Raw genomic sequence first — 22,244 nt, forward strand, 5'->3', positions numbered from 1 at the left:
CCATGCTTGGCCAATTTTTGTACTTTTTGTAGAGACAGGGTCTTGCCGTGTTGCCCAGGCTGGTCTTGAACTCCTGAGCTCAGATGATCCGCCTGCCTTGGTCTCCCAGAGTGCTGGGATTACAGGCGTGAGCCACCGTGCCTGGCTTAAAATTAATTTTTTTATGATAAAATATAATGTAATAAATAACAGTTCATGTTTACATCAGAGGGAGGCACATTCAGTCATGTCAGATCTTTCATGGAAGACCCCGGGGAGAAAGGTCCTGCAATGAATGTCAAATGCCTGGTCACTAGAAGGTTAGTCTCATGCTTTGTTAACTTACCTGTCATTCGTCTAGCAAGTTAATGAGATATCTTCCTTTGATGCTGTAGTAGCAAAAGGGATGTTTACAGAATATAGCATACTGCTACTAAGAGGCAAAACAAATTCTACAATAATATTTATTATGCAATTCCATTTTCTTTTTTTATTTTAATTTTTATTTTAAATCCTCGATTGCATTTTCAATGTTGTATGTTCAGATGTATTTATATAAGAAAAGTATGGAAGGATATATGTCAGATTGTTAACAGTTATCTATTTGAGAGAAGGGGGGGAGGTTTATTAATTTTATATTTTGTAATTGTATATTGTTTGGATTATTGCAATGAGCATGCATTGGTTTGTAATTCAAAAGACAAATGAAATAAGTAAATGGAGAAGGCATACTTTTCCTGTTCAATAGGATTAAACTACAGAATGTCTGGAAAGACATCTTTTCGTTGTTGTTGTCTTATTAATTAAAGTTAAAAATTTCTAAAATAGAGGAGTTTTAAAAATTATTAGCTGGGCCTGGTGGCTCATGCCTGTAATCTCAGCACTTTGGGAGGCCGAGTCAGGTGGATCACTTGAGGTCAGGAGTTCGAGACCAGCCTGCACATGGTGAAACCCTGTCTGTACTAAAAATACAAAAATTAGCTTGGCATGGTGGTGGGTGCCTATAATCCCAGCTATTCGGGAGGTTGAGGCATGAGAATCACTTGAACCCAGGAGGCAGACGCTGCAGTGAGCTGAGATCGTGCCACTGTACTCCAGCCTGGTCAAAAGAGCAAGACTCTGTCTCAAAATAAATAAATAAATAAATAAATAAATAAATAAATAAATAAATAACAACAATAGTAATAAGGCCTCTCCATAAAACATTTGATAAGAACTAGCAATATGGTAGGCTATAACCTCAAACCTCTCTAAGGATAAACACTTAGAAGTGAATCTGTTATGAAAACCATACATTTGGGAAGGTACATATCTGTCATGGCCATAAGGGAGACACTCTTGGAGCTAGAAGAAAAGAAACCATTCTGGAAGTACTCCATGGTCCCAGTAGACAGGACTTGGGTTTAAAGGACAGAAGACTAGGCCCTTTCACCTTCAGTGAAAGGATGGATTAGGGAAAAACTTACCCATGGACACAGTAACACTTGGAAGGTTTGTTCCTTACCCGTGCTCTTGGTAAAAAGGAAAATTCTCTCCAGGGCCTTACCCTCAAACAGCCTTGGAATTCAAGTTTAATATTATAGTACCTCAAGGTCATATAAATGCTCCCAAGATGTAAAATCAATAATACAAATTGGCCCTGGATTCATGGATATGCCTCGAGCTCCCTGCAGACGCAGACACAATGCTGTTCATACCCTTTGTATTTCAGTTGAGTTGCTTATCTTTTTGTTATTAAGTTCTTTGACTTTAAAATGGAAACACACACATACGTGTATGTGTGTGCATTCAGAGTACTGTGCTGAACTGTTGACAAATTCCTAAATCCAGTTTGAGGAAGGTTTCTGACATGTGTATGTCTCCCTATTCAACTTCTTTTTCTCATTTTGCTTGTAGCACTAACCTAATTGGATTTAGGAAACTCTGCCTTCCTTTTTCTGTCTACCCTGCGTGCAGTTTCTCATGTGTGAGTCAAAGGAAAAATCATCTTAACTTTGGTCATAGAAGTGGTAGCGTGAACACCCTTGGGTCAGGAAGGGCAATTGTAAATGCGGGAGTGGCATCATGGCCAGGCATGCCTTCGGCATCTTTCCTCCCTGAAGCGTGTGTGTGTGTGTGTGTGTGTGGGGGGGGTGTGTGTGCGTGTGTGTGCGTGTGTGTGCATGTTTGTGTGTGTTGTGTGTGTGCATGTGTGTGTGTTGTGTTTGTGCATGTGCGTGCGTGCATGTCAGATCTGGGGTCTCCCATAGTCTGCACTTACTGGAGTCTCGTGGGGCGAGAGGCAGTGCCCAGTTTTGATACCTACCTAAAATGTGCCAGTGTAGCCTAGGACAGGTTATTCATCCTCTTTGAGCCTAAATTCTGTCAATATTAAAATTAGAATAAGAATGTCTCTTTAATAAGTTTGTTTTGAGAATTTAGTGAGGTTAGGTATGCCCAGATTCAGTTAAGTTTTTAGATCACTTTCCATTAAGCACATTTATTTAAACAAAATCAATAGAGGCTATTTCTTTATCATATTGATTTCCTCTTTTCTTTCTTTACCACTCCTGTAAAATATTTTTCTGCTATATTCCTTGTAAATTAGCATGTATCTTAGCTTCATTAGGCTTAAAGAGGCCTTTATTTGCTAGCCTGAGAATCTTCCTTGTCATTATTTACTTGCTTGCTTGTGAAAAGGTTTCCTGTTACAACCATCTGTCTTGCTGAAAACTTTTGTAATACAATCCATTTGTAAATGAAATACTGTCTGTGTGTTCTCTGCCTAGCATTACACCTTGAGACTAGGAAGTGCTCTGTAATTATTTGTTGTTAAATGGTTTAAAACTACTTACTGTTAGCCCCCTAGCTATGTGGAATGCTCAATCCTTGCAGAATGCACCCTGCAAAATGATTGCCTTAGCATAGCCTCACTCTCTGCCACAAAGGTGAGGAGTACAGTCACTTTTTCTTGTAGGTAGCAGTCCCTAACCAGCGTTTATCAGCTGGCTCATAACTGTTACGGAGTAGAAAACTCCTGAGTAATGTGAATGAAATTTTGTATTAGATTAGAAAACAGTTGTGGAGTTTAATGTCATAGGAGAATGTCTGACTCGATTTTTCGTTCATTTAGCATAGATTGATTTGGGGTACCAAGAGGAACAAGACACAGTCCCTGCCCTCGAAGGGCTCAGAATTTTGACGCTTCATTGTACCAGTTATCTGGTAACAGATAACTGCACAGGATGTGATAAGATCAGGGTCAGATAGCGTAGAGGTTCCTGAATGAAGGTTAAAGAAATTGATGGGTCGTTTTCGCCAGGTGCAGACAGGATGCTGAGTGCGCAGTCCAGCTCTAGAGTGCATATGGCCAAAAGACGGGCTTGAATGGCTGATGGTCCATTGTTAGCGCAAGCTACAGAGGCAGGTGAGGAAGGCCTCCTGCTGTGGTGAGAAGCTTGGGCTGGTTTAAAGGGGAGTTATTGAAGCATTTTTAGGATAAAGGAATGAAGTATTTGGGGTATATCGTGGGGGAAAAAAATCATAAAGTCATTATTTCTTTTCTCATCAAACTATAGGGAACAAAAACAATATCAGGAGTCTTTTGACACCCAGTTGGTTTAATTAGGATATCAAATAGTCAAACCAGCACAATACTGCTCTTCCCACAGACCATGAATCCCAAGGCAAACTCTCCAAGCAGCCAGTGAGGAAGACTTTATGGCCCCGTCTTAGTCTGTTTGCATCACTATAAAAGAATACCTGAGGCTGTGTAATTTCTAAAGAAAGGAGGTTTATTTGGCTTATGGTTCTGTAGGCTCTATAAGAAGCCTGGTGCGAGCAGCTGCTTGTGGTGAAGGCCACAGGCCGCTTTCGATCATGGCAGAAGGCAGAGAAAGAGACAGATGGACAGACAGAGAGACAGACAGATGGACACTGCCCTTGTGACCCAAACGCCTCCCATTGGGCTCCACCCCCAACACCGGGGATCACATTTCAGCATGAGGTCTGAAGGCTCAGATATCCACAGTATGGCAGCCCCCATCTCCTCGGGCTGTGGGGTGGGTCCGAAAGCCACCAGGCTGTAAAAGTGTGGGTTATGCTTTTCACTGCAAACTCTAAAGATGTATAAATGGTCCTGTTCTTCACGAACATTCTTGGGGTCTGCTTGTCACTCCTCAGCCTGCAGATTCTGGCGTGAGTGACTTGGCTTTTCCATCACCACGCTGTACCCATCTGTTTTCTTCAGACTGTTCTTTATTCAGAGTTTTGGGCGAAAAACTTGCTGCTTCTGATAAATGGAGTTGGGGGTGAGGGTGAGAGGGGGTGAGAAGGTGGCAGACAGCTGTGATATGAAGGGGGAAAGTTTTTTAGATAATTCTGTGCTCAGGAATAAAGTCAGGGCAAGCCATCAGTAGACTAGAGGGTAGGATGAAGTGGGGCAGTCTCAACAGAGAGAATACCAGACAGAGCCATTGGGCGCCTAACTAAGTGAGAGCTCGGGGTCCCTGAGGTGACCTCCAGTCTAAGTCACCAAGACCATTTTCTGCCCAGAGCATTTCTGTCACGGTGCAGGCTCTGGCTCTGTGGTTGACTCAGGAAGTTACCCAGGACTGCTTCCCTCAGAGGGTTTTTTTGTTGTCGTTGTTTGGTTTCTGTTTTGTTTTGTTTTGTTTTGTTTTGAGACAGAGTCTCGCTCTGTTGCCCAGGCTGGAGTGCAGAGGTGCGATCTCAGCTCGCTGCAATCTCCACCTCCCAGGTTCGAGCGATTGTCCTGCCTCAGCCTCCCAAGTAGCTGGGATTACAGGTGGGCACCACCACGCCCAGCCAATTTTTGTATTTTTAATAGAGACGGGGTTTCACCATGTTGGTAAGGCTGGTCTCGAATTCCTGACCTCAAGTGGTCTGCCCGCCTCAGCCTCCCAAAGAACTGGGATTACAGAGCCACTGTGCCTAGCCTCCTCAAAGGGTTTTATCTGGCTAAAATGAGAAATTTTATGTGAAAATACCATAAAGCATCATAGAGTCGTAAGGAATGGTGGAGTCATGTTAATGAACCACAGCAGGCATTCTCTCATTCCATTCCCAAACTCAATCTCCCCTCAGTGTTTCATGGCTATTTTTGCTGTGTAATAAAATATTAAAATATTTTCAAAAGCTGTTCTCACGAAGACAAAATCTTATCTAACAACTCTGTGATTCAGTGAACTAACTTTTTAAATATTAAAAAGGAAGTCCTTTGAAGTAGCTACTGCATACATGGTTGGTTGTGTAATCCACATATAAGCAGTATTTAAATTGAGGTAGAGTACACTTTTATGACTAATTTGGCTTATCAATAAATCATTTTCATGTTTTTTATGCACTTGGGTAAGGCTAGCAGTTTTTCAGCCATGCTTTCATAATGATTGCTTGAACCATGTAATTATTTGCCTTTTTTATTCACCTTACACTCTGTTACTGAGCAAAAGCAACTCACTGCCTGATGCTCTGGAAGCCAATACTAATTGACATAGGGTTTTTGAGGGGGAAAAAAAAGCTTTTTTATTGCAACTCGACTAATAAAGAGACACTAAGTCCAGCTCAAATTTGTCTTCCTGTGCAGGCTTTAAGGCAGTGATTTTATCAGGGAATGGATTCTCGGATTAGTAAGTGATTATTGGAAGGAAAGGGGAGATCTGAAAAGTCCTCGGACACGCGCAGTTGTCTATTTCATCATGCTTCCTCATGGATTACATATGCAAATTCAAGTGGAGTTAGTATGAAATGTGTTGGAAATTTGGGCTGTGACGTCAGCAAGCTGTTTCTACTCAGACTCCATTGGCCATGTTGGTTCCAACCAATTTCAGCCAGCTTTTTTTTTTTAATCTCATAAGCAGAGGGAGTTTCAGCATTTTAGCAAGTTGTTTATTTTCTTATACTGCCATCCTGCAAACACAAGAATTTCTGTTAGTCGTTGGTTTCTTTAACTCTTCAGGGCACAGTTTCAGCTCCAACTCTGTTTAATGAATCCTCTAAATCACTGGGCAAGCTGAGAAGATTCTCTTGTTTATTGTAATTAAGCGGGGTGGCTGTGGTTTATATTCCGCAAAGGCCATCTCAGTTTAGTGCACCAGTAATCTTTCTGAACAGCTGTCTTGAGTCGAGTGTTTGGCAAAGCTCATGTGAATCTTCATCCAGGTCCCAGCTCTGCCATCAGGGTCAGGGTCACTCTGCTCATTTGTCGGTTTTTAAAAATTCAGTGTCGGCCAGGCGTGGTGTCTCACGCCTGTAATCCCAGCACACGGGAGGCCGAGATGGGCAGATCACTTAAGGTCAGGAGTTTAAGACCAGCCCTGGCCAACATGGCGAAACCCCATCTCTACTAAAAATACAAAAATTAGCTGGGCATGGTGGCACGTGCCTGTAATCCCAGCTACTTAGGAGGCTAAGTCAGGAGAATCGCTTCAACCCAGGAGGTGGAGGCTGCAGTGAGCCGAGATCACGCCACTGCACTCCAGCCTGGGCAACAAGAATGAGACTCTTGTCTCCAAAAAAAAAAAAAATAATAAAATTAAATTAAAAATAAAAAAATTCAGTGTCATTCTGCATTCTCCAAGTTGTCTGTGGTATGTGTGTGTGAGTCCTGTCTTTATATGTGTTGGTGTGTGTTGCTGTGTGTGTGTTTGTGTGTGTGTGTGAGAGAGAGACAGAATGTGTGTGAGGGGTGCACATGCCTTTTTCCCAGTCCCCCCCAGTTATTCCCCACTTAGCAGAATCGTTTCTGGGATATTCAAACAAGTTGTTGAGAAAAGTTTGATTTGTGAGTATTTGAAGAGCCCACAGAGTTAAGATTTATCTCAAGAAATAAGATAAATCTTTTATTATTAGAAAAGTAATCATTTACCATTATGTAATTTACCAAATAGAGAACTTAGTTATGAAATTTTAGGCTCTTGTATGCCTGGGCTGTTAGAGAGTCCAAAAGAGTAAGACAGTTTATCTTTCTGCAGTTGTACTTAATTCCTATGTTGGTGAAATACATGTATATATGTAGTTGTGTGTAAAGGTATATAGGTGCATGCACAAATATATTTCCCTTTTGGCATGATTGTCTATACAACCACAAAGTGCATTACAAAATGAACTCCTTAAAGAATAATTTTAGGCCAGGTGTAGTGGCTCACACCTGTGATCCCAGCACTTTTGGGAGGCTGAGGCAGGTAGATTGCTTGAGGCCAGGAATTCAAGACCAGCCTGGTCAACATGGCAAAGCCCCATCTCTACTAAAAGTACAAAAATTAGCCAGGCGTGGTGGCAGGCGCCTGTAATCCCAGCTACTTGGAAAGCTGAGGCACAAGTCTCTCTTGAACCCAGGAGGTGGAGGTTGTGGTGAACCGAGATCACGCCACTGCACTCCAGCCTGGGCGACAGAGCAAGACTCTGTCTCAAAATAATGATAATGATAATAATAATAATAATTATTATTATTATTTTAAAGGGATCCTTACCTGGCACTTTAAGGAAAAAGTTTGCCAGTTTCAATCTCAATTATACTAGAAAATGGAAGCTCAGCTTATTTTCGCAGTGAATCAATTACTTGGTCAGTGAATTTTTGTGAGTGTCCACTATGTCCCCATTATTATCCTAAGGGGTGATAGCCCCTTCAGAATTCCTCAGTTATAGTGCACAGATGAATCTGAATCAAAAGACATGCTATTGATTCAAATACATTATTGTGACCAGACAGCATAGACTGTGACAACGGTAGAAAGCACAGGTGCTTAAGCCCCAGCAATGTCACAGAGTAGCGAGAGCATCAGCCTGCTGTCTTTGTCAGTAGCTACTTGTATGGTCTCCTAAGCAGATTTTATCGTCTCTGTGTTCACTTCCTTCACTGTAAAATGCGGACTGGGTTGCACTGGATGACCTCAAGAAGGCTTTCTGGCTCTGAAAGTCTTCTTCTATGACATGCAGGTAGGTCTGTAGTCATCTCTGATGGTTATACTGTTTCCACAGGGTGTTACCTACTGCGGAGAAAGTTCAGCAAGCAGTCTTACCATGGCCCATGTGCCCTGGCATGAGGAAGTGGTACAGTTTGTCCGCGAGCTGGTGGATCTGATCCCTGACTATGAAATTGCATGTGAACACGAACACTCTAATTGCCTCCTGATAGCACACAAAAAGGTAAGAATAACTCAAACATGGATTCTTCTGTTCCCCGACCCTGCTGTTCTTTCCTTCTCTTCTCTCTTTATTTTCCTCTTACATTGTTATAGGTATTATTTGCTTGTTTACTACCTTTCCTAAAACAAAAATAATAAAGCACTAAATTCTGTCTGCTGGGCTCATAAACTCTTTTCTGTATGGAATTGCTTCTTGTTTAGCCCTCCTCTCGACATCTTGAAGTACTTTCTGGTTTGCAGTTTTTAGAAGGTGCATGCTAACAAAACAAAGCAAAATATCCTTGTGATAACCTCTAGTCCTTTCCTGGAATGACAGGGAAAAACTAAAATAGTAAATAGTCCCCATATGAGTTTCTAGCTGTCAGAAACAATATTGAGGTATCTATCAAATTTTAGATTGCTTGAATCTTGGCATCTGGAGAATTTTGTTTGGGATTTTAGTTTATAACACTATTTCCATTTTTCCCCTTTAGTCCTTTTATTAGATAGAATAAGTACATGAATCTAGTATCTTTCTTAAGTAAATAACTCCTAACAAAGGAAAAATCCAGTTCTTGATAGAGGTGGGCCACTGAAATAATTTGTTAATTTTCTGGAGAAGTTCTGGAAAATTTCTTAGTCTTTATTTCTTTAAATACATATTCTTTCTCATTATATTTTCTCCTCTGGGACTCCAATTAAACATATGTTAGACGTCACTATATTTAGTTTTTTATATCTTTTGCCTTCTCATTTGTATTTTTTGTGCTTTTGTCTCTCCATCTCTCCATATTTCATTTTGGGTAGTTTCTATTGATTCATATTCCAGTTCACTAAGTTTTGCTTCAGCTGTGTCTCCTATGCTATTAAATTCAACCATTAATTTCTTAATTTTAGATTTCATGTTTTTTAATTGTATAATTTCTGCTTGGTTTGTTTATTTCAAAACTGCTATTTTGTATAATTTCTATTTTCCTGCTGAAGTTTTCAAGCTTGGGTTTTATCTTCTTGAGTACTGGAAGTGAGTTGTTTTATGGTTTGCATCTGATAATTCCAATGTCTAAAGTTTCTGTGGCTGTGTGTCTGTTGTCTGTCATTTCTGCAGGTTCTCATTCATGTTACCTTGTCTTCTCCCATGCCTTGTTACCTGTGATTGCGTTCTGTATGTTACATTTAGAAGATTATTTCTAGAAATGAAGTCAAGCCTAGGATCAGATCTCTCCTGAGGTGTTTGAAAAATGTGATTTAACCCTCTCACTTTTTCCATATGGAAACTGAGGTCTGAACAGTGAAGAGACTGGCTTAAATGGCTATGTCAAAGTGGAATCACAGCCTTCTCTCCCTCTAGTCCATTGATCTTTTGTATACTACAGGGCATCTTTCGAAACCATTGGCAGTATTCAAAGGAACATTTAAAACAGGACAATTTAATTTTAGTCTAATACTCTACTTCAGTCTGTAAGATTTCTTCTCTCTTCCCATGAGGATAGAGGAAATAGATAGCAAACCATCTCATTCAAGCCAATTGAGTTCTTCGAGTGTTTATTGAGTGCCTGCTGAGTTCTGGACACCAGGCTGTGCAGCAAGGGACTCAGTGCTCAGACATGAAGAATGGAAAGCCACAGGGTTAATTGCAAAGTAGACTTGGCACAAATCTTACACCACCACTTGTTAACTAGGTGACTTTGTGCAAGTTCTGTCATCTTTCTGTAGTGTGACGAATGAGAAGAGATTATATGTGGAGTCAGATTGATCAGAGGGCTTTAATCTTGGCCCTTGCCTCTTTTTAGCTTTTCATCTAGAAAATGGGCATATTGCTAGCCAAGGCCATTGCTATGAAACACTTAACACAGCACCTAGCTCATAGCATGATGATTCAGTTATTGCTGCTTCAGTTATTGTTATTTTTATAAAACCACCTAATTTGGCAAATGCTTAATATGTGACAGACACCGTCAAGTGTATTTTTAAATCCTCACAGCATCCCTGTAAGGTAGGTGCTATCGAGACCTCTGTTGTTTTTTTTTTTTTTTTTTTTTTAAAGATGGAATCTTGCTCTGTTGCACAGGCTGGAGTGCAGCGATGCAACCTCGGCTCACTGGAACCTCTGCCTCCCCGCTTCAAGCGCTTCTCCTGCCTTAGCCTCCTGAGTAGCTGGGACTACATGCGTGAGCTACCACACCCAGCTAATTTTTGTATTTTCAGTAGAAATGGTGTTTCACCATGTTAGCCAGGCTGGTCTCGAACTCCTGACCTCAAGTGATACGCCTGTCTCAGTCTCCCAAAGTCCTGGGATTACAGGCCACCACGCCCAGCCTGACCTCTGTCTTATGGATGAGAAATTGGCACATCAAGGGGTTCAGTAACTTGACCAAGATGAAATAGCCAGTAAGGAGGAGAAATGGGATTTAAGCCCTGGCATCTGACTCCAGAGCCTGTATTCCCTTCTTTCCTTCCTTGTTTCTTTTTCTTTTGTTTTAAACTTGGAAATTACTTCAAATTTACAAAAAAGTACAATGATAAAAATAGAACAAAGGATACAGATTTGCAAAATCACCTGTTACCATTTTTCTGCCATTTGCTTGTTGTCTTGCTCTCTCTCTTGTGCTCTTGTTCTCTCTCCCTCTCTCTCTCTCCCTTCCGAACCCCCGCCTCCTCGCCCCCAGCCCCCCAACCCCCCAGCATACACATGCACACATCTGTCTTTTCTGAGCCATTTGAGGAAATGTTGCATTGGTCATGGTCCTTTGCCCTAAATGTTTCAGTGTGAATTTCTTAAGACGAGGAATATTGTCTCTTATAACCACAATACAGTTATCAACTTCAAAACTATAAACTGATACATGACTTTACCATCCATATTCACATTTTGTCAGTTCAACTTGTAATGTCCTTTATAGCATTTCCCCCTCCAGTTCAGGATCTACTCTGCAGGAGTCAGCAAACTTTGTTTATAAAGAAAATATGGGCTGGGTGTGGTGGCTTATGCCTGTAATCCCAGCACTTTGGGAGGAAGGCTGAGGCAGGCAGATCACTTGAGGTCAGGAGTTCGAGACCAGCCTGGCCAACATAGCGAAACCCCATCTCTAATAAAAATACTAAAATTAGCTGGGTGTGGTGGCAGGGGCCTGTAATCTCAGGTACTCAGGAAGCTGAGACAGGAGAATCGCTTGAACCCGGGAGGTGGAGGTTGCAGTGAGTCGAGCCTGGGCGACTGCACTCCAGCCTGGGCGACAGGGTGAGACTCTATCTCAAAAAAAAAAAAGATATAAAGTAAATATTTTAATTTTTATATGAAGTAAATATTTGAGGTTTGCAAGGCACATATAGTCTCTGTCAGATATTCTTTGCTTGTTTACTCATTTTACAATCTCTTAAAAATACAAAGACTGTCCTTAAAACAGGTTTGTGAGCTAAATGTGGCCAGATTGGGCCTACCAGCCACAGTTACCCAACCCCTAATCTAGGCAGATACTACATTTTCTTCTCATGTCTCTGTAGTCACCTTCAATTTGGAACATTTCCACAGTCTTCCTTTGTCTTTTATGATGTTGCTATTTTAAAAGAATAGTTTCCCCCCTTCCCTTTCTTTTAATAGAAATATTTCTTGGTGAGGTGCAGTGGCTTACACCTGTAATCCTAGAACTTTGAGAGGCTAAGGCAGGTGGATCCCTTGACCCCAGGAGTTCAAGACCACTCTGGGCAACATAGTGAGACCCCATCGCTATTTAAAAATAGAAAAATTTCCTAGGCGTGATGGCACGAACCTGTAGTCCCAGCTACTTAGGGGGCTAAGGTGGAAGGATCGTCTGGGCCCAGGAGGTCAAGGCTGCAGTGAGCCATGATTATGCCATTGCAGTTGAGTCTGGGCAACACAGCCAGACTATCTCAAAAAAAAAGGAAAAGAAATATTTTTTGTTTTATATTTGCCTGATTTTTCCTTGTGGCTAGATTGAGATTGTACATCCTCAGATGGAATACTGCGTTGGCGGTGTGTCCTTTTCAGAGTGTCACACTTGGTACCTGGTGTCCATGTCTCCCTCATTAGTGGTGATGATTTTGTTCAGCCAACAACTTTTACCCAGTTCTTCTGTTTCTCTCCTTTGCACCTAATAAGCTATCTATGAAAAGGTACCATAAGACAATGCAGTATCTCGCTTCTTACCACAATTTCCCCATAGATTTAGCACTTATTGATGGTTCCTGCCTGATAAAATGTTTTATTGATTGTAAAATATTGATTTTTGTAACTGTACCACTCCTTCCACATTTACCTTCAGCATTCTACTATAAACAAAAGCCCTCCCTTGCTTCTCATTTATTTATTTATTTATCTCTATGGACTCAGGAATTCTATTTTTTGTTCCAGTGGGTTACTGGAACTGTACTGATTTTAAACCACTCTCCTATACTCCCTGTTCCTCTCTCTCTGTCTCTCCGTTCTCTCTAATTAAATCCCTCATATCCTTATTCAAAATTGATACTAATAGTATTGCTTTCAAGGCCATTATCAAGATTAAAAGTAACATATTTAAACTACCTAGAAGGATTCCAGCCTGGGCGACAGAGCGAGACTCCATCAAGAAAGAAAGAGAGAGAGAGAGAAAGAGAAGAAGAGAAGAGCAGGAGGGAGGATGGAAGGAAAGAAGGAAGGAAAAAGTAGAAAGAAAGAACTTAGAAGGGAACCTGAAGTGAAATAGGCACTTAATAAATAGTTGTTACTGCTGCTTTTATGGGTCTTCCCCTACCCACAAGGAGCTCGCGGTTTAGTGGGGAAAACGACTGAAAATCAGTGTGATCAGTGCACAACCAGACATGGCACCAAGTGTGCACCAGGACAGAGGAGAGAATCTGAGATAGACCCTCATTATTCTCTATAATGTTTGTTGAATACCCATGTGTGTCAGGCACATGGGTGTTCTGAGAATACAGAGGACTGGGTACTCTAAGATTACAAAGATGAGTAAACAGTGGTCCCTATATTTGTCCGTTTTCATGCTGCTGATAAAGACATACCCGAGACTGGGTCATTTATAAAGGAAAAGAAGTTTAATGGACTCACAGTTCCACATGGCTGGGGAGGCCTCACAATCATAGCGGAAGGCACGTCTCTTAGATGTTGGCAGACAAGAGAGAAAAGAGCACCAAGTGAAAGAGGAAACTCCTTATAAAACCATCAGATCTCATGAGACTTGTTGACTACCACAAGAACAGTATGGGGGAAGCCACCGCATGATTCAGTTATCTCCCACCAGATCCTTCCCACAACACGTGGGAATTACGGGAACTACCATTCAAGGTGAGATTTGGGTGGGAACACAGTCAAACCATATCAGTTCCTGCCTTCAAGAATGGTCTAACAGAAAAAGACAAATATCTTTAAAAAAAAAAGTGCTGAGAATGTAATCAGAGCTATGATGGAAGAATGGAATGGAGCTCAGTGAGTGCATTCTGAGGACTACTTGGTCCCATCAGGAGAGGCTTCACAGAGGAGGAGCCATTTACCTGGATCTTAAATGATGGCTGAGGTAGGAAAAACATTTAAGCAGAAGCAGTACAAGCAGAAGTCCAAGGAGAAGCACAGAGACATGGCACATTGACAACCACAAGTAGTTTGGGATGGCTGAAGGTCAAGAGAAGGGTTGCAGGGGAAGGAGATTATTAGGCAGGGTTAAGATCACAGATAGCATTGAATGGCATCCTAAATGTCATTTTCCCTAAAGGGCATGGGGAGGCACTGGAGAGCTTTAGGTAGGGAAGTGCCACAATCAAGATTTGTGTTTCAGAAAAAATTGTCTGGTAGCATTACTACAGGGGATGGATTGAAAAGCTGTAAGACAGAGAAACCAGTTAAAACACTGTCGTGATAGCCAGCTGTGGTGTCATGTGCCTGTAGTCTCGGCTACTCAGGAGGCTGAGGCAGGAGACTCACTTGAGTCCAGGAGTTCTAGCTCAGCCTGGACAACATAGTGAGACCCTCCTCCATATCTAAAACAACAACAACAACAAACCTGTTATAACCCTCAGGTCCAGCAATCTGAGGGTGAAATGGGGGTCTGAGACAAAGGCTGTGATGAGTGAGAATGGTGAGTGGTAGACCTGGCAATGTATTAAATGAGGACCATTAATGAGTGTACAGGTTCAGGCATGACTCCCTGGCCTCTAACCTGGGAAACAGGTGATTGTGAAGGTGTCTTCCACGGAGATGATGTTACTTGCATATTTATTTTTCATGTAGGTAGAGAGTGAATGGATTGACTCTGCGATGTCAGGAAGAAATTCCAGGAAAGATATAGATACTACATTATGGAGTCTAGATTATGAGAAGTTGTCCTTACAATGCTCAGAGTGAGACAGATGGTCCAGGTGACCATCCAAAATGCTTTGAAATTAATTACTTAAACACCACGGATACCCTAACGTGGAGGTTTCCAACTTGCACATCCATAGTGCTCTAGTGCCTCAATATCTTTTTCACAAGACCTGTAGGTCAAAAGAAATACCTAGCAGTTCTATTTGTTATGACATCATCGAAAGAAATGTGACACAGCCTAATGTTGAAACTAGGAACTCTCTCAAGCTGGTAGTTGATGAAATGCCCAACAGATGTCCAGTGTCACTGCGTTCCTCTTTAAAATTCAAGATGCCTTGCAGTGTCCCAGTGAGTACTGTGCTCCCACTGCTTGGGAACCATGGCCATGAGGAAATAATACAGAAACCCATCCAAAAAGTAAAACAAGGCTCATTTAGATTCCTTCCAATTATGTGTTTTCTGGCGCTGCTTTTCCTTTTTCTGATATCAGAGTATGCAGATCTTGTCATTTTTCAGCCATGGCCTCTCTATTCTTATACTAGTGTCTAGCGAAAGATGAAAATATGGTACCACTTCTTAGGAAATAGTCACTTCTCAGGCCTGGTCCATTGGCCCTTTCTTTAAGCTCCTGAGCTGAGTCAGGTGATCCGAAACCAGAGAGGTCCAAATCATCAAATACCTGTTTATCATTCTCTGCTTTCTCAGAAGATTGCTCAATTTATTTTTTTATTTTGGAGACGGGGTCTCATCTCACTCTGTCACCCAGGCTGGAGTGCAGTGGCGTGAACATGGCTTATTGCAACCTCAACCTCCCAGGCTCAAGCAGTCCTCCTGCTTCAGCCTCTTGAGGAGTAGCTGGGACTATAGGCGTGAGCCACCATGCCCAGATAATTTTTAAATTTTTTTATTGGGATGGGTTTCCACTGTGTTGGCCAGGCTGCTGTCAAACTCCTGGGCTCAAGCACCCTCCTACCTTGGCCTCCCAAAGTGCTGGGATTACAGACATGAGCCACTGGGCCCGGCCTCAATTTCTACTAATAATCCCGGGACTTCTGAAAGAGAGTGCAAGCTGCTGCAGTCATGTTGAATGAAGGACTACTCTCCTATTGTTATACCAAGACAGCCACAGAAGAAAACTGAATACCAAGTCTTTACTTTAAAACAATTATAGATTCATAGGAAGCTGCAAAATGGTACAGAAAGGTCTCAGGTACCCTTCACGTAGTTTTTCCCAGTGATAACATCTTACATGATCATAGTATGTTATCAAAATCAGGAAATAGACATTAATACAACCCATCGACCTTATTCAGATTTCACCAATTTTAAATGCACTCACGTGTGTGTTTAGTTCTATGCTGTTTTATGTGTAGATTTATGTAGCCATCACCACGACCCAGATAGAAAACTGGTCTATCACCACAAAGATCTTTCTCACACTTCCTTTGTAGTCCAATACCAACTATCTCTAGCCTCTGGCGACCACTAATCTCCTCTCCATCTCTGTAATTTTCTCATTGGAAGAAGGATATATAAACAGAAGTTTACTCTCTCTATCTGACAATAATAGAGCCACTTCGGCTTTCTTTTGATCAATGTTTGCACGGCATATGTTTTTCTGTCCTTTGCCTTTCAACCTGCCTGTATCATTATATTCGAAGTGAGTTTCTTATAGGCAACATACAGTTGTCATACTTTTTTAGTCTACTCTGCCAATCTATTTTAGAATTCCATTTTTATTTCTCTGCACTGTTGTTGAGTGCGTCTCCTCGTATAGACTTTTTAGTGGTTGATTTACATATTACATTATGCATATATAATATATCACAGTCTACTAGTGTCAACATGTTAGCAGTTTGAGTGAAATGTGGAAACTTTACCTCTCTTAAATCTCTTTTCCCTCCCTTACTTAGAATGTCTTAGATGTTTCCTGCACCTACAGTGAAAATCACATGGCATCCTATTACAATTTTTGCTTCAACTATCAAAGATAACTTAGAAAACTCAAGAGAAGAGTTTATTGTATTTACTCATATTCTTACTCCTTCTGTTGTTCTTTCTTTCTTCCAGATGGTCCAAGTTTCCTTTGGAATCTTCCCCATCTGTTTGAAGAACTTCCTTTAGCAATTCTCTCAGAGCCAGTGTGATAGCAACCAGTCCTCTTAGTTTTCCTTCATCTGCCACTGTCTTGGTTTCCTCTCCGTTCCTGAAGGATATTTTTGGTAGGTAAAGTATTCTGGATTGACAGTTCTTTTCTTTCCTTCTGGCTTCTCCGGTATCTGATGAAAAATCCTTTGTCATTTAGTTGTTTTTCTCCTTTAGGTAAGATGTTTCTCTCTCCCTGCTTTCAAGATTTTTAAAAATATTCAGGTCTTTAGTTTTCAGAAGTTTGATTACAGGTTGCCTTGGCCTGGATTTCTTTGGGTCTGTTGTTTTGGAGGCATGCTCAGCTTCCTGAATCTGCAGGTATATGCCCTTTACAAATCGGGGAAGTTTCTAGTTGTTCTCTAGATACTTTTTTCAGCCTCCTCTTATTTCTCTTCTCTTTTTACATCTCTAATGACACAAATGTTAGATTTTTTTGTTTTGGTCCCAGAGGTATCTGAGACTTTGTTTGTTTCTCTTTTAGTCTCTCTGTTTTTTAGACTCTTGTTCTAACTTTAGATTGATTCATTCTGTCTTTTTACTCTTCTATTCTGTTGAACCATTTATTATTTTAGTTATTATATTTTTCAGTTCTAAAATTTCCGTTTGATTATTTTCCTATTTCTATTTAACTATTTCTCCTTCCTTCCTTCCGTCTCCCGTCTCTCGTCTCTTCTCTTCTCTTCTCTTCTCTTCTCTTCTCTTCTCTTCTCTTCTCTTCTCTTTTGTTTTATTTCTTCTTCTTTTTTGTTTTTTTAAGAAACAGAATCTCACTCTGTCATCCAGGCTGGAATCCAATGGCACAATCTCGGCTCACTGCAACCTCTGCCTCCCGAGTTCAAGTGATTTTCCTGCCTCAGCCTCCTGGGTAGCTGGGATTACAGGCCATACCACCATGCCCAGCTAATTTTTAAATTTTTATTAGAGATGGGGTTTCACTACGTTGGCCAGGCTGGTCTTGAACTCCTGGCTTCCAGTGATCCACCCGCCTCGACCTCCCTGGGATTATGGGCATGAGCCACCACACCCAGCCAACTTTCTATTTGTTGTGTCTGTTTTTAATTGCTCATTGAAGCACATTTATGATGGCTACTTTAAAATCTTAATCAGATAATTCCAACACATACCATGTTGGCATGTTTTGATTGTCTTTTCTCATTCAAATTGAGATTTTCCTGTTTCTTGGTATGATAAGTGATTTTCAGTTGTTTCCCAGACATTTTGGGTGTTATGTTAGGAGACTCTGGATCTTATTTATTTATAAATCTTCTGCCTTAGCCGGCCTCCTTTGACACTGCACTATGGGGATGGCGTGAGAGGGTGTTACCTCCTTACTTCTAGGGAGAGGTAAAGGTCCAGTTCCCCTCTCAGCTTCTATTGACCTACTGTAGGAAGGGTGCCTTATTACTTCCAAGTGAGGGCAGAAGTTCTGGCTCCTGTCAGCCTCCTGTGATGAGGCTGATGAGGAAGGGAGAGCCATCTTGTGACTGTTCCCCCCTTAGACTCCACTGACATTATGGGATGGAGGTGGGGGGGCCTTATTGCTGCTGGGTGGTGGTAGAAGTCCTGGTTCTCCACTAAGCTTCTTCTGACACCACTCGAGTGTGTGGGGGAGAGGTGCCTTGTTACTGCTAGGTAGAGTGAAAGTCCAGGCTCCCTGTGTAGGCTGTATGACATTAGAGGAGGAGGACAGGATTCCCCACTCACCTTCTCTGATACCTCCCTGGTAGCAGGAGTCGAGAGGGGCACCTCGTTACAGCCAGGTGAAGGTGGGAGCCTGAGTTCCCCACTCAGCATTTGCTGACTGGATGGGAATGAGGCCACTTTTTCTCATGGCCTAGGGTAGTTATTGTCTAAAAGTCTTCTGTCTTACTAGGCTGCCCTGTTCCTGCTGTCCTAAGAGAGCAGCCTTTACTTGGGACTCTTTGTTTTTTTTTTAATCCAATAATTGTCCACAGCCATTGGTGTTTCTGGCTTGCAGCCCAGTCCGGGATATCTGAGCCAAAAATAAAACTCAAAAAACTCACCACTATGTTGTTCCTCAGATCCCAAGGCCCCTAGCCAGTGTGCCTTCTTATCTCTACCTTTGAGAATCTTTTTGCTTGCCTTATATATAATATTCTTTATTTTTAGCTGTACTTAGCAGGCGGAATAGGGAGAGGTACGTCTACTCCATCTTGTCCAGAACCAGACGTTATATCACGGTAGAGTTGGGGTTCACATCTCACTAGTGAACAGTAATGCCAATCCCGATGGGACTCTTTGATATTGGTAGATTATTTCCAGGTGAACTCATTTTCTTTATTTGATTGAAAGGTGTTGTCCAGTTCAGGTTGTATGGCTGCTGTTGCAGTGTTACTGAAAAGAATTTCCTGACACTTACGTGAAAACATCTTTTCCTAATCCTAATCAGATCTCATCAGATCCCATTTAATAAGTAGGCTAGCAAATTACTCTATGGATACTAGTGTTTAAAAGCAGAGATGTAGCCGGGCACAGTGGCTCACACCTATAATCCCAGCACTTTGGGAGGCCGAGGCAGGTGGATCACCTAAGGTCAGGAGTTCGAGATCAGCCTGGCCAACATGGTGAAACCCTGGCTTCACTAAAAATACAAAACTTAGCTGGATGTGGTGACTGGCACCTGTAATCCCAACTACTCAGGAGGCTGAGGCAGAAGAATCGCTTGAACCTGGGAGGCGGAGGTTGCAGTGAGCCAAGATTGTGCCAGTGGGCGACAGAGTGAGACTCTGTCTAAAAAAATGAATGAATAAATAAATAAATAAATAAAATGAAGCAGAGATGTAACTAAAAGACAAAGGAAAGAAGCAGAAAAGGAGCAAAACAAACCCTAAAGACTAGAAGAATCCACTAAAATCATCATACAAACCATACATAACCAAGAACAGATATCAACTATTCAACATCCTCCTTGTTTATGCTGCTCATTCCAAGCTTATTGTTTCTCTACATTTTGGAACATGGGACATCTCACATAACATGCAAGAGAAACACCTAAGCATTTTATTGGATTTGTAATGGCCTTCACAATTGGGTCCTTTTTCATTTCATTCCATGCCCCCTCCCTGGGCTTTTAAACGGTACTGCCATATTCCTTCTTTCTTCTGTGCATTTGCTCAAGGTATTTCTTTGGCCAGAAATGCCCTCCTTTCCCTACCCACCCCAGTTCACCTTGTGTAGTTCCGCTCTTTAAAAATTGTAAAACAAACTTCTCTTCCTTTGAGACTACTTCTGTCAGATCTATATGCACATATAACAAGGATGCCTCCTCTAGGAAGCTGTGAGTCACTAGAACACTAGGACTGTCATTCCCAGTACTTTCTAGAGTACCTGGTACATATCAGATTCTCGGTGTGCTTAGCAGATCAATAGCCCCCTTTCCTTTAGCTGCTTTCCTTTCTCATTGTCTTCCCTTCTGGAATCAGAAACTTTGTTCCATCTTCTTTGCTAGTTTTGGTAACGACCAACCTTCTTCCTTATCATTCATTTACTCCTTCATTTATTCAGTAAATATTTACTGGGCTGAGTTTGCTATTTTATATGTCATCAGTGACCTGCTAATTGTTAAATCCAGCGACCTTTTCTCATTCACTATACCTTCCTTTTTCTGCAGCAGGAAACTGATGCCATCCATGCTTGGTGAAAGTCATCCCTATCTACTGTGCTGTACTTTTTTGATTATAGTGAAATTGGCTAACAGAAATAAGAATATTGTTACAAAGCAGAACATTGAAAATTCCCCAGTTGTGACATTTCTTTATCCACTTCACAAATTTTGTTTGCTTTTTTTTTTTTTGAGATGGAGTCTTGTTCTGTCTCCCATGCTGGAGTGCAATAGCATAATCTCAACTCACTGCAACCTCTGCTTCCCAGGTTCAAGTGATCCTTCTGCCTCAGTCTCCCAAGTAACTGGGACTACAGGTGCCCGCCACCAACGCCCAGCTATTTTTTGTATTTTTAGTAGAGATGGAGTTTTACCATGTTGGGCAGGCTGGTCTTGAACTCATGACCTCAAATGATCCACCTGCCTCGGCCTCACAAAGTGCTGGGATTATAGGTGTAAGCCACCGCGCCCAACCCACTTCACACATTTAAAATACCCTCTGGCTGGTGTGGTGGCTCACATCTGTAATCCCAGCACTTTGGGAGGTGGAGGTGGGAGGATCACTTGAGGCCAAGAGTTTGAGACTAGCCTGGGCAACGTAATGAAACCCCATCTCAACAAAAATTAGCCAGATGTGGTGGCGTGTGCCCGTAGTCCCAACTACATGGGAGGCTGAGGCAGGAGGATTGCTTGAGCCTGGGAGGTGGAGGTTGCAGTGAGCACAGATTGTGCCCCCAGCCTGGGCAACAGAGCCAGACCTTTTCTAAATAATATAAAATAAAACAACATACCATCTGATTCATGATACCATATAATCCAAAATGTAAAGTGATTCTTTTAAAAAAACCCACAACATTCTAGAGGGATCCCAGACATCATTTGGATATTTACATTTACATGACCTTTAAAGATCCTACATTAAATTTGTAAGATTTTTACAACATGATATAGCCTCTGGAGAGTGTCTTATGATCTCTATTACCCTATTCATACCTGTAATACTTCGTGATCGTTTGCAGTGCAGTGATATTGTCATTGTCATATTCTATGCCACGTGCAAAACATTGCTTAATTGTAGTGAAGTATTTTTGAAAATGGATGATTTATTTTAATATCCTTCTGAGTTGTGTCATGTAGATATGATGTTCAGAGTCTAGATAGTGGAGCTTCTGCATTTGATAAGAGGCAGGCTACTTAGTGGCTAGGATAGTAAGTATAACTTTCAGTGGCAAAGACCGCAATTACTTTTGCACCAACATAGTAGAAAGGTGCAGAAAGCTCAATGACCTTGGCTTTGAGCAGTGGAAAGACAGATCCCACTCACATTCAGGTAAATGAGCCTGCACGTTTTAGTTTCAGGGTTGAGCTAGAGGGACAAGGAGATGACCACAGTTGCCTACAGGGGAGGGTGGGCCTCTGTGCTTTGGAGGGCGTGGCTGGGACAAAGTGGTGCACTCAGCTGTTTCTGGGCTTTCAGCCTAGCCAGCTTAAGTGTAACCTTGGTCCTATCAGTCTAGAAATTAATTAGACCATGAGAATCCAACAAGCTTTGATAATGTTAGTGCAGAAACATTGAAATTCCCTCCACATATTGGCAATATCCTAGTATAGTGGGTCACAGCCAGTGGAAGCCGAGTGATAAGTGATATATATGGCTTGCGGAATCCACATAGCAGTGTTTCAAAGCTTCATTCTTTTTGTAAAATTTTTTTAAAAATTATTTTTTGAGATAGAGTCTCGCTCTGTCACGCAGGTTGAAGTGCAGTAGCACGATCTCAGCTCGCTGCAACCTCCATCTCCCGGGTTCAAGTGATTCTCCTGCCTCAGCTGCCTGAGTAGCTGGGATTACAAGCGTGCGCCACCACGCCTGGCTAATTTTGTATTTTTAGTAGAGACAGGGTTTCACCATGTTGGCTAGTCTGGTCTTGAACACCTGACCTCAAGTGATCCACCTGCCTTGGCCTCTCAAATTGCTGGGATCACAGGCATAAGCACTGCACCTGGCCAGTTATTATTATTATTTTCAATAGACTTTATGTTTTACAGAAGTTTTTGATTT

The 22,244-nt window shown here is 41.6% G+C and overlaps 1 protein-coding gene across 3 annotated transcripts in view; it reads left to right on the top strand.

The window, feature by feature from the left end:
- LOC103246597 (S-adenosyl-L-methionine-dependent tRNA 4-demethylwyosine synthase TYW1) overlaps window positions 1-22,244 on the top strand; it is a 266,737-nt gene that overhangs the window by 200,675 nt on the left and 43,818 nt on the right. For 2 of the 3 annotated variants that reach the window (XM_073012657.1, XM_037990534.2), the window contains exon 15: window positions 7,957-8,124. In XM_073012657.1, coding sequence (XP_072868758.1) covers window positions 7,957-8,124 — 168 coding nt within the window. Of the gene's footprint in view, window positions 1-7,956; window positions 8,125-16,485; window positions 16,608-22,244 lie in introns of those variants that run through there. The other variant, XM_037990535.2, reaches the window with a different exon arrangement.

Source organism: Chlorocebus sabaeus, chromosome 28 (genome assembly GCF_047675955.1).
Source record: "Chlorocebus sabaeus isolate Y175 chromosome 28, mChlSab1.0.hap1, whole genome shotgun sequence".
Classification (NCBI taxonomy): Eukaryota; Metazoa; Chordata; class Mammalia; order Primates; family Cercopithecidae; genus Chlorocebus; species Chlorocebus sabaeus.